The sequence below is a fragment of the Toxorhynchites rutilus genome, chromosome 3 (assembly GCF_029784135.1).
Source record: "Toxorhynchites rutilus septentrionalis strain SRP chromosome 3, ASM2978413v1, whole genome shotgun sequence".
In the NCBI taxonomy this organism is placed as follows: Eukaryota; Metazoa; Arthropoda; class Insecta; order Diptera; family Culicidae; genus Toxorhynchites; species Toxorhynchites rutilus.
In genome coordinates this window covers 277113249-277124921 of record NC_073746.1, presented here as the reverse complement: position 1 = coordinate 277124921, position 11673 = coordinate 277113249, and the positions used below count along the sequence as shown (strand labels likewise).

Sequence of the window (11673 nt, the reverse complement as noted above, 5' to 3'; positions counted from 1 at the left end):
ATAGAAAGATGAATCGTACCATCGCTGATTTTCAACGCCTCTTCGTCATCCGGATCTAACCACCAGATGGGTGGGTTCACGGGAGTTCCCTCAGTGACCGTTATTCTCATGCGCTGTAAAATATAGTCAGAATAATCTTCGTGCAGCTGTGTGAAAACACGAGTCAACTCAATGCTCTGGAATTAGAGAGAATTTTTTTTATCTTAGAACAGCTATACTCAACCTGCGGCCCGACGAGGTCTTTTGGTGTTACTTTATTTTGAATAATTTTGTATGTGTAGAAATAACGAAAAGTCAAGAAAATTTTACCAGAGTTTTTTGAAGTAGGAATACGTAGGTCTTTCAATAACGGTGCCAAATCAGAAAACAGGGCACTTTTGTATGAATTAGAAGTAGCAAATTCAGCATTTGTTCTACGGACAATAAAGACAGAGAAAATATTGCAATTCAAGCCCCACTCGTTCGCGCTTTCACGGCAGTGAAAGTCCAAATGAAATCGAACTAAAAATGCAGATTTTAAAAATTTTGTATTTTTGATTCGAACGAAAGTTTGTATTCCGTTTGGGTTAGAGTAAATATGAGTTTTTCACAGCATTTGGGAATTTTTTGACTCAAGTGTAACTTTTGAAAAGGGCGTATCGATTTTAGTAAGAGAAATTTTTGATAATTTATATCTCAAAAACTATGAGTCGTACCGAAATAGTGTCTTAGAAAGAGTTATAGAGTATGGATGTTAAAACGTGAAAAAATATACACTGAGAAAAAAAATAGTACAGGTCGGACTCGATTATCCGGGATTCGATTATCTGGAATTTTAGACTCGATTATCCGGAGTATTTTATTTTTGATTTTCGGAAATTTTGAATAATTTGTATAATAATTCCATATTGAATAGCCAATATGGGTATCAAATGAAAGGGCTTGACTATTAGGATACAGTTATTTATGAAAACTGCAAATCCAAAATGGCGGATTACATATTTTCTCAGAACCCCATCAATATGGGTATCAAATGAAAGGGCTTGACTAGTAGAATACAGTTATTTATGAAAAATCCAAGATGGACGCCACCACAAGATGGCACCATATATAGTTATGTACGGAAACCAGCCCAGCAGCACAACAATCCACACTACACATCAAGGTCAGATAATCATCGAGCCACGCAGTCATCATGTAAACATTCCCAACGAACCGTACGATGCCAAAACAAATTCCAGCGCTATCGCCATAGAAGACATCGTCAGCAGAATCCGGAGAACCAGATGCAACACGACACATCATGAACGGGAACCAACCAAGATTGAAATATGCTGACTTAGAAATTGATAGTTATAAAACAGGGAACTAGAGTTAGTATCTAAGTTGACTTTATAATCCAAAGTTCGGTAAATAAAAGTTTGTTTTTTTTACACCACCTATGGTGTATAAATCATAACTATATATTTTTTCACAACCCCATCAATATGGATATCGAATGAAAGAGCTTGACTAGTAAAACACAGTTATTTATGACAAATGCAAATCCAAGATGGCAGCCACAACAAAATGGTGGATTTCATATTTTCTCAGAACCCCATCAATATGGGTATCAAATGAAAGGGCTTGACTAGTAGAATACAGTTATTTATGCAAAATGCAAATACAAGATGGACGCCACCACAAGATGGTGCCATATTTTTTTCCCAACCCCTTCAATATGGGTATCAAATGAAAGGGCTTGACTAGTAGAACACGGTAGATCATGAAAAATACAAATCCAAGATGGCCGCAGTCCCCAAATAACTGATTACTTTTTAATGATTTCATTCAGCTTGCCCTGTTTGTATGTATGTTTGAGTGTTCGTAGGATTGCCCCACATTAATTGAAATTTGACCCCGTTCCTGATCACTGATTGATCTGAAATTTGGAACATACCTTTAATTCTATTGCCATTATAAAACTGCGTATTCCATGATCTTGAAAAATTCAATTTGGCCGTCGCTAAAAATGACTGAATGGCTTGACTTGACACTACATTATCAACAACACAAACATGAATGAAAGAACGGATGTGATAACTACTAACTGTTACTTGTCTAATTATTTTCTAGCTTTTAGTACATTAATCCGTATAACCTCAAAAGATGTTTTATTTATTTTATTTTCTAGTTTTTAGTAAATAATCTGTACCATGAGCATACTACAATATTTTAATTATTTACTGTATTCTATTAGTCAAATAATTTTATTTGATAACAATACAGGGTAACTTCGATATAACGTACATTTTACTTTCAAAATTGTACATTGTATCGAATTGTACGTTATATCGAAACATAATAAAGAACTCAGAAACGTAGCTCATATTACTTTATTGTGTTGCTGTTTGAGTAAGGTTAATGGATAAATTCAACTAGAAGACGAAGCCAACCTTTCTCATGATGTTTCTCTTCGTACTGTTGATTAAAATTTGATTCATTTAGAATCCGGTTGTACAGTTGTACTTCGGGATTGGTTAAAAGTACAAACCAAGCTTTAGTATCAAAATACAGATAATTCATTATTCTTTCAGAAAAATACTATCCAAAGATTATTCCTTTGGACTTTGAAAATGTGTACGTTATAACGAGGGTACGCTATATCGAAGTTTCCCTGTATTGACGGGAATGCAAAAAATACATAGTCGACTATTTAGTGGCGGTTACCTTTTCGAATTTATGTTGTTCATAATGTAGTCTATTGTCCAAGTCAAGCCTATCAGCCATTTTTAGGGGCGGCCAAATTGAATTTTCAAGCAGTCAAATTTCAATTAATGTGGGGCAATCCTACAAAAACTCAAACATACATACAAACAGGGCAAGCTGAATGAAACCATTAAAAAGTAATCAGTTATTTGCGGACTGTGGCCATCTTGGATTTGAATTTTTCATGATCTGCTATGTTCTACTAGTCGAGCACTATCATTTGATACCGATATTGATGTGGTTTTGAAAAAAAAATTATTTGGTGCCACTTTGTGGTGGCGGCCATTTTGGATTTACATTTTTAATAAATAACTATGTTCTACTAGACAATCCCTTTCATTTGATACAGGTCAGAGTCGATTATATACAGTTTGGATTTTTTTTTTATATTTCAAATATGACTTACTTCAAGAAGAAATGTAACCTTTCAACGTTAAGGTTAAATTTGAGTGGCTATTACATGTAGAGTGGGGTAAAAATAGTGATTTTTGGAGATTCTGCTTGATTTTTTACCAGGAATTCTTTATATCGATATTGCAGCCAAATTAAGAAAGATAGAATTTGGGTGTCAAAGAACAAATTGTAGAGCGGTTTGAGAGCTTCAGTTTAATTGATAGGAACAATCCAATTAGTACAATTTTTAGGATAAAAGTAATAATAACACATTTAAAATTATTAACTTTTAAGTTTCTCACTTCCAAAATGTTATTGAAATACACTAATTTAGATGTTCCACTACTATATCCTTTACTAAATTTTCTCATCTTTCAAATGAAGGCAACAGAGTTGTCTTCCGTAGCGTACTTTTTAATGTAGAGCCAGTTTGAGGCAACAGAGTCCGAAACAGAAAAAAAATTCTATAACTCTGTCATTGTTGAAATTCGAACATATGCGTAGAAGGATTTTTTTCATCAAATACGATCGCCCATCACCTCCTGAGAGAATCTGAATAAATCAATTTTTTTTCATGTGAGATAGGTGTTTTCTGACTTTTAGGGGATGAATCAAAAATCAAATTCCTCTTTTATATTCAAAAAACAAAAAATATATGCAAAAAAAAACGATTGAAAAAAAAATTTTTTTTGACTCGATTATCCGGAGTGAAAAAAAATCAATACTCCGGATAATAGAGTCCGACCTGTACTCTTTTTTTACTAAAAAAAACTTTACTTTGCAACATCTTATGTTACGTTGAAAAACATCGCTACGTTTTGTATTAACCCACATGTCTTCAAATGTTTTTCAACGTGACTCCTAAACATATATTTTTACCATAATGATGTATTTGGAGAAGTTGTTGAAAATTATAAGAAAATTCATAAAATTTCATGAACATGGCGGTATAATACGACAATAAATTAGAAATATTTTTTTCAATATCTCGAAAATGGCTGCATTTAGAAGAAGATTGATAAAGAGCTTAAATCACATCAAGATTCATAATTTGTGGCTAAAAATTCGAAGTTTTGAAAATTCATAAAAATTCGATGTTCGTCAAAAATAGTTTTACCATATTGTACCCATTTTTTAAATTTTTTACATGACTTCTATTTTATATGGAAAAATTTAAAAAAATATGTATTTTAGATATTGCAATTTAGTTTTTTTTAAGTAAAAAAAATACTTTTTTTTCTCAGTTTATATTTTTTCACCTTTGGACATCAATACTCTATATCTCTTTCTAAGACACTATTTCGGTACGTCTCATAGTTTTTGAGATATAAATTATCAAAGATTTCCTCTTACTAAAATCAATACGCCCTTTTCAAAAGTTACACTTGAGTCAAAACTTGAGTACTCCAAATTGGAAACTAAACTAAACTCTCGGCATTGAGAAAGGCCAGTTGGCTGGAGGCGCCACTATAATTCAAACGATGATCATCATTATTCAAGCTACAGTTTCGGTTCAGCTGGCAGACTAGCAGAATCTCGACACAATGAAGCCCATATTATCTCCAAAACTAGTAGAAATTTGATCCTGGGCAAATGAAAAAAAAAAATTATTGCGTTTTAAAATTTGCAGGTTTTCTTTACAAAAATTTCTAACTCAAAAACTATAATACCTACAAAATTCTCGTCGAAAGATGACACGTGAGAAATTATATTTTTTTTCATTGTTTCATTGTTTTTTTTCATAAAAAATGCGAAAAAAAATAAAAATTAGGAGTTGTTGGAAAAACTTTTTCCCTGTAAAAGAGCTCATCTGCCGATGCATGAGCGACTTGTTAGAAATAGTAAGGAGTATTCATGTAACTTTTTGAGGATTTAAAAAAATACGTTTTTGAGAAAAATGAATATCAATTTTAAAAATATTTTTATTTCAGTGTAATTTAAAAAAATCGTATTTCTTATGAAAATTTAAACAATTTCCTACATTCCATCTTTTGACGAGAATTTTGTGAGTATTATAGTTTTTAATTTAGATCTTTTTGTAAAAAACGTGCAAATGAAAGGATAAAATTTCTTCCAGTTGTTGGAGACAATATGGGCTTTATTGTGTTGAAAATTAATGTTTTTTAAAAATGTAGTTTTGAGATATTCAATTTTTTAATTTATTTTCAATTTCTTTCGGTGCAAACTTTTTCGCCTCTGGATGCATTCTCAGAATATGCGCGAAGTAAGCATAATGCAGAGCTTGTACTGACGGGTAGCAGTGAAGCAGAAGAGAAATATTAAATAGGACGTACCAGAACGGATTTCATAACGTTAGTGGAGGTTGGTTGTGTATTAATGAATCACATGTACGAATTGTAGATTTTATGCGTTGTCAAATAGACAACGGTGGTAGAGGAACAAATATGTAATCGCCTCGAGCAGCATTGTGTCTAGCACGAGAAGAATATTCGCGATGAATACTGAGAACACTACGAGCATTGGCAAAAAGTAGCCAAATCTCGTGTATTGTTCTCGCGAGAATAAGAATTCATGAATCACTCGTCTTAAACTGCTTCTACACAACCACGCAACACAATGTTAACAATTTCGATGCATTCTGAAATAATACTCGAGGTAACAAAAGCGAATTTATTTTTATATCTATGATTTTGAGAGCGTGTTAGGATTCATTGTTGTAATGATGGTGATGTTTGGAATAATATAGACTTTCTTAGACTTTTAGATTTCTCAGTTCATTCGCCTGTAGTTTTGAAAACGGCCAATTTGGAAAAATAAATTAAACACTCAGCCTTAAGGGGGTATTCTAGTCTAGAAATCTGAAAAAATCGAAATTTTTTTTACCATATTTCTGTAGTTTAGGCATTCAAGAATATACTCTAGAAAGGACTTATCGAAAATCCTATTATTTACCTAGTTAGAGCCATCTTAGTGATGTGGTATCTAACCTGTTACGGCCATCACAATGAACTTCAAACGCGTTTCTCTCGGAACTAGTTTTTTTCTAACTGGCGTACACGATATCTCAAGTTCTACTGAACCGATTTATGTCAAATTTATATGAAAATAATCTGCATACATCTCTCTATCGCATGAACCAATAAAAAATTATAACTTTTTAATTTTACTATTTTAAAAAAATCGGTAAACGCAAAAAAAACGTTTTAAACAGCATTTTTGTTTTCAAACGGCCGCCATTTTGTTAAAACCCATGTTTTTGACTTGTCCGAGGTTCATGCCATAGCGACATCTTTACTGATTCAGAATCTGTTCGATTTTATTGTTTCAGATAACCAGAAGGACTGGAATCGTGTACGCCATGGCACAACTTTTTTTTGAACACCCTCACTTCACCAGCATGTAACTATTCTAATTATGAATATTTTTTTTCCGTCCTATTTTTGTTTTATTGTTGAAAGATAGATAAACGAATAATGATCCATGACTATCCATTATAGTAAAAATATTCTTTGTTTTATTTTTACGGAGTTCGAAAAAACGTCCGAAATTCGTGTCTCTACACTAGAATCCCCCCTTAAGAAAGGCCATTTGGAATGCCTAAATCGTGAATGACTTGGTGGCTTTTTCCGTTCGATCAAATAATTTTTGTGAATTCGAGCATTGTTTCCAGGTTAGAAGTGGCGTGAAAGTGCAGCGCATTTTAAATCAGACATGAAGAAGGAAATTTTAGCGGTGAGAGCTGTGTTCTTCGATGGAAAGCCGAAGGTGAAAATTTATTACGCAGTGATTGCTATCGACGCCGCAACCCCCCCATACAGCCGATTCGTTTGGGTTTTTCTGTTGCCGTTCTAAGTGTTCTTCGGAGCGTGTGGAATGTTTGTGGCTTGTCTGAAAAAAAGGTTCCGCTGTTTTAGAACTACATAAAATTGCATACCTCCTCATCAATATCCCACGGCGTTTTCGAAAACTGCATACTGGGCATGAATGTATTCGCCTGCAGCCATCTGACGAAAAGTTCCTTCGTCAATATATCGTCTCCGTAGACGTTTCCCCCAATCATGTCTGGCAGGACGAACGGATATCCGTTGAGGTTCATCTGCAGCATGGTTGGAATCAGCGATTGCAATCCGTTATTCATTCCCCAACGTGTGTCCAGATCAATCATCCTAACAAATACCGGCAAATCCTGGGTCGTCCAGCCGGTTCGGATTTCGATCATCGGACCTAGCTCGGCACACATACGCACATAGTTGGTGGTTAAGCTCGTCGGAGACAAGACTTTCGAGCCCTCGACATCGGGATCGGCAGGAGCCCAGCTCGGTTCACCGGCATCAAATTTGAAACTGTCGATCCCTTGCTCTTGCAGTTCTTTAAGTCGTAACCGAAACCATTCAACAGCGGCCGGGTTGTTGAAGTTGATGTAGGATGCTTCATTTTCAACGCTGTTCCACCACTTGGTGTTATATCCAATGGATTCATTGTGGGACTTGACGAGGAAACTAGAATCAGGCAACAAATCATTAGAGAATTCAATGGAAAATTAATGAAGAATCATACCCTTTACTCAGTGCCTCTGTGTACCACGGCTGACAGTTCTTATTGATGAATGGATGTATCCACAGGGTTACTCGAAATCCCATTTCTTTTAACTGCTCCGTCAGTTCCGTGACGTTCGGAAAAGAGATTGAGTCGAACACTAGTGATCCATAGCAACTTTCCCAGAAGTCATCGATATCCAGCTGAGCGTTCTTAAATCCACGCTCTTTGATTTCCGAAGCGAAATCCAACACCGTCTGTTGACTAATCGGTCTTCTATACCTTACCCAAGTGGACCAGATCGGGTGTCTAACCATTCGTTCATCGGGAATCCCCACTGGTTGATTCAAAACCTTATCCACCGCCTTAACATGTGCCTCTTTTGCATTCTTGGCCACCCCAATGCGATAGTTGAACTCAAAAATCTCATCGTACGAATAGTATGGCAGTTCTTTCTTAGCCGTCAATCTCAGTGTGGCCTCATCCTGATCTATAAACAGAGGTACCTCTTTTTCCACGTATAGGAACACACCCGCGGAGTTCAACCAGTACCTCTCCGATATAGCCGCACTGTGTAGCTCTTTCGGTATATAAGCATAATCTTCGAATCTTAGCTTCTGTACCGGATATAATTGTTCCATTTGTTCCGGTCCACCATACCATTGGATCTCCTTTCCCCGAACGTGATCCCCGGTATGAACAACATCCGAAATGATTTGTCCTTTGCGGAGTTTTCGGGTGATACTGATGAATGAAAATTGATCCGTGTCTTCGATGTCAGTTATCTCGATTCGTTGACCGTTGCCTTCCAATCGGATACCTCGGTCGGTCGATACTAGCACCGAATCGTCGGTAAAGTCGTGATCGAATGTGATGCGCTGAATCGGTATACCATCTGGGGGAAGTAAGCATGTTATATTGTTATTGCACTTCTACTAACGTTTTGTGTTTTAATGTAAACATGATTGGTGTCGTGTTACTATCACAATTTAGTCGTCTAAAACTTGGCGCACTTCTTTTAACCCGTGTCGTACCAAGTGTTCGAAAAAACGAACAGCAATCATATGATAATGTTTTTGCACCAAATGTAGCTTAATTCATTAGCTACCACTTACCATTAATTTCATTTCATTTTGTTTAACTTTATTGGGCAATACATTCGGTTGAAAACAAGTATGTGCGTACATAACCTAACATAATCTAATAGATAACAAAACCTACTTTCTCCTGATATAAAGTTCTCTGACTCTGAAACAAATGACACCCGTCAGTTGTTCAAACGATAGCTGGTGAATCACCAAAGCGCATTCCTACTTCGTCTGATTTTCTCTGGATTTCATCTCTGTTTGTTCGGATTTCTATGAACTTGTTGAAGGTTCCTCCAGGATCTATGTATTTCTCATCACAAGTGGTGCTCAAGGAACACTAAAAGCTTCACACTTCCGGACTACTTGGTAAACGTCAAGACTCCAAATAAGCTGTTTCAAAACGAAGAAACGAGGTGTTAGTAGCCGAAAATAATTTGGACGGACGAAGACTCGGATACAGAATTCCCAAATCCAAAATTCTCATTTTAGCGTTACGTAATTTGTGTACCACGCCTTGCAAAAAAGCCCACCCTGATGTGTCGAAACATCGCTTGTTAGATTTATACAACCAGTTTCTAAAACATAATGTTTTTCCGGATGATTGGAGACTTCAAAAACCCGGTAAACCCGCGACCGTTTTCAATTCCGCCCAATAGCAATGCTGTCTTGTATACGGAAATTATTGGAGAAAAATATCTTGTTTCATCTTGATCGATTGGTTGAAACAAATAACGTGCTCTCAGATACACAATATGTGTTCCGAAGGACCAAGGGGACGAATGATTGTCTTGCGTTGCTTTTTTCAGAAATTCAAATGGCTTCACTCTTCTTGAACATAAAGAGAGCCTCAGACAAACTACATTCTCGGGGTCGTCCTCTATTTAATAACATGTTATATAAATTGCTCACGGAGATTCGACAGTAAGTCGGGATCCTCAACTAGAATGTCACCGGAAGGTCCTCATCTCAGCATTGTGTGGCCGAGCGGCCAAGTTTGAACTTATCAGTCCATCGCACAGTTATTGCGACCTAGAACTGAAAACAAACAGTGTAATTGTTACGGAAATAACATGATAAATGTGCATTCATAAATAAAAACGATTCCCAAGACGTGAGCAGATCGCGTGCGAGCAGGAGCTACTTGAATTGATTGCGGAAATTATGAAAAACAAGTCAAATTATTTATGAGCAATTTTCTGCTGAATTATTTCTGCCTTTCATCCTATACCCCTGTGCGCTAGTCGTAATCGCTGGCGTGTGCCAAAATTAAAATTCAACGGAGGAAGCGGGAAAACCCTTTAATTATCGAAATTTATTGGCTCTCTACAGGAACATTACTACTCGGTTTCTTTCCTTTGACACTTGGCACGGCGAATGGATTGTGGTCGGTTAATTTGCAATATGTGCATTTGTGGCCAAAGTGGAGGGGATTTGAAAATGTGCTAGAGACAAAAAAGACGCATCCAATGTCCCAAGGGTAGCCCGGGCTCTCTTCCTCAGTTTCATATTAGTTCCTATAGGTTCCTTCGGACTTCAATGAGTACTAACTTTAGCTGAGTCCTGATTGGTAAATAAAATTTGATTTATTGGTTTGTTATTTCGCCTCCTGCTGTAGTAGTATTACATGTATTTGTCATTATTTTTTTATTTGCGAGCATCTTTGAAGGTTTTGTCAGATTATGTGGGTTTCCACCAAAACAATAATTCATTCATTTTCTGTGTGAAACTGAAATGCTACAGATACTCCTGATCCAAAATGATTATAAAGAGGCCATGTCACGTGCAATGGGTTTCAATTGGCAGGTTCGGAAATTGTGTTCTTCCGCCACAAGAATGCGCCTTCCTATTGGTCGCTTACCGCCAACTAAATTTTGATCACCTTAGGAACTGGTGATTTTTAACATTTACAGACGAAATTCGATTCACCAAAACCCCCCCCTTCCCCCTGCCAAATCACCGTGAGAAAATTGGAATTATTCTCACAAATTAAGTTGTACAACATGTGATATGGCGCTTATTATCTTTGGGATTTTTTCCGGGAATCCTATAATTCCTCCTTGTTTCCAATTATCCGAAACAATATTATGCTCCCACAAAAATGATTAAATAAATTTGTTTTGTGTGTTTCAGCTAATTTTTTTTTTTATCCCATTTATTTATTTATCAGGCTCATTAGCATTTTATCTGTAACAATGCCGGGTTTTTATCGTGTACATGTACATATGTTTATGTTTCTATAAATTGTAAATTACACAGTAGTAATAGTAGCCACTTAGGCGTTAGGTTTTTTTTTGTTCCATTACATTATGGTAAATTTACACTGTAGTAGCCATTTAGGCGAAAGGTAATTCTATCTGTTCTTACATTGTTCAGTAGACCGGACAGCGGAGACAGTTGATATTGATCATTGTTGAGTTATTTATAGAACAGCAGCCCGATGTTTCTTGCAGAGCAGAGCAGTTGTATGGATGAATCGATCTTATTTCGACCGTGGATCGATCTCCATCGCTGATGATGGTTGCGTGGACGTAGTTATTCTATAACAACACAAAGATGGTCAATTGAGGGCCCTGAGATTGAACTCATGATCGATCGCTTAGTAAGCGAACGCGTAACCAAGTGGCTACGAAGACCCCCATCTCAGCTAACTGACTTCAATATTATTCGATCTTGAAGCAATCTTGTAGCATGAGAGGAGAGCAACGAAGAATTATGTCATCGGAAACTCGGAATCAAGATCACGTCTAGTAGAGTCCTCCTTCATTCATGATTTTGTATGCAAATACGTAAATTAATGGGAGATATTCCCAGTATTTTTTTACTTAAGACATATACACTAACAGTTCGGCTAAAAACTTTATAAGGTAACACAGTAAAACTATTTTTTTGCAAAATTCAATTATATTACTCAACATAATTGCCTTCGAGGGTGATACAGCGTTTATCGCGATCTTGCAACTTTTCGATA

General features: G+C 36.2%; 1 protein-coding gene across 2 annotated transcripts in view; it reads right to left on the bottom strand.

The window, feature by feature from the left end:
* The window catches only part of LOC129775733 (myogenesis-regulating glycosidase-like), a 30467-nt gene that overhangs the window by 378 nt on the left and 18416 nt on the right, over window positions 1–11673 (bottom strand). For both annotated transcript variants that reach the window (XM_055780797.1, XM_055780796.1), the window contains exons 2-4: window positions 7639–8512; window positions 7016–7580; window positions 20–176 (exon numbers count right to left, since the gene is read on the bottom strand). In XM_055780797.1, the coding sequence (XP_055636772.1) occupies window positions 20–176; window positions 7016–7580; window positions 7639–8512 (1596 nt within the window). The remainder of the gene's footprint in view (window positions 1–19; window positions 177–7015; window positions 7581–7638; window positions 8513–11673) is intronic.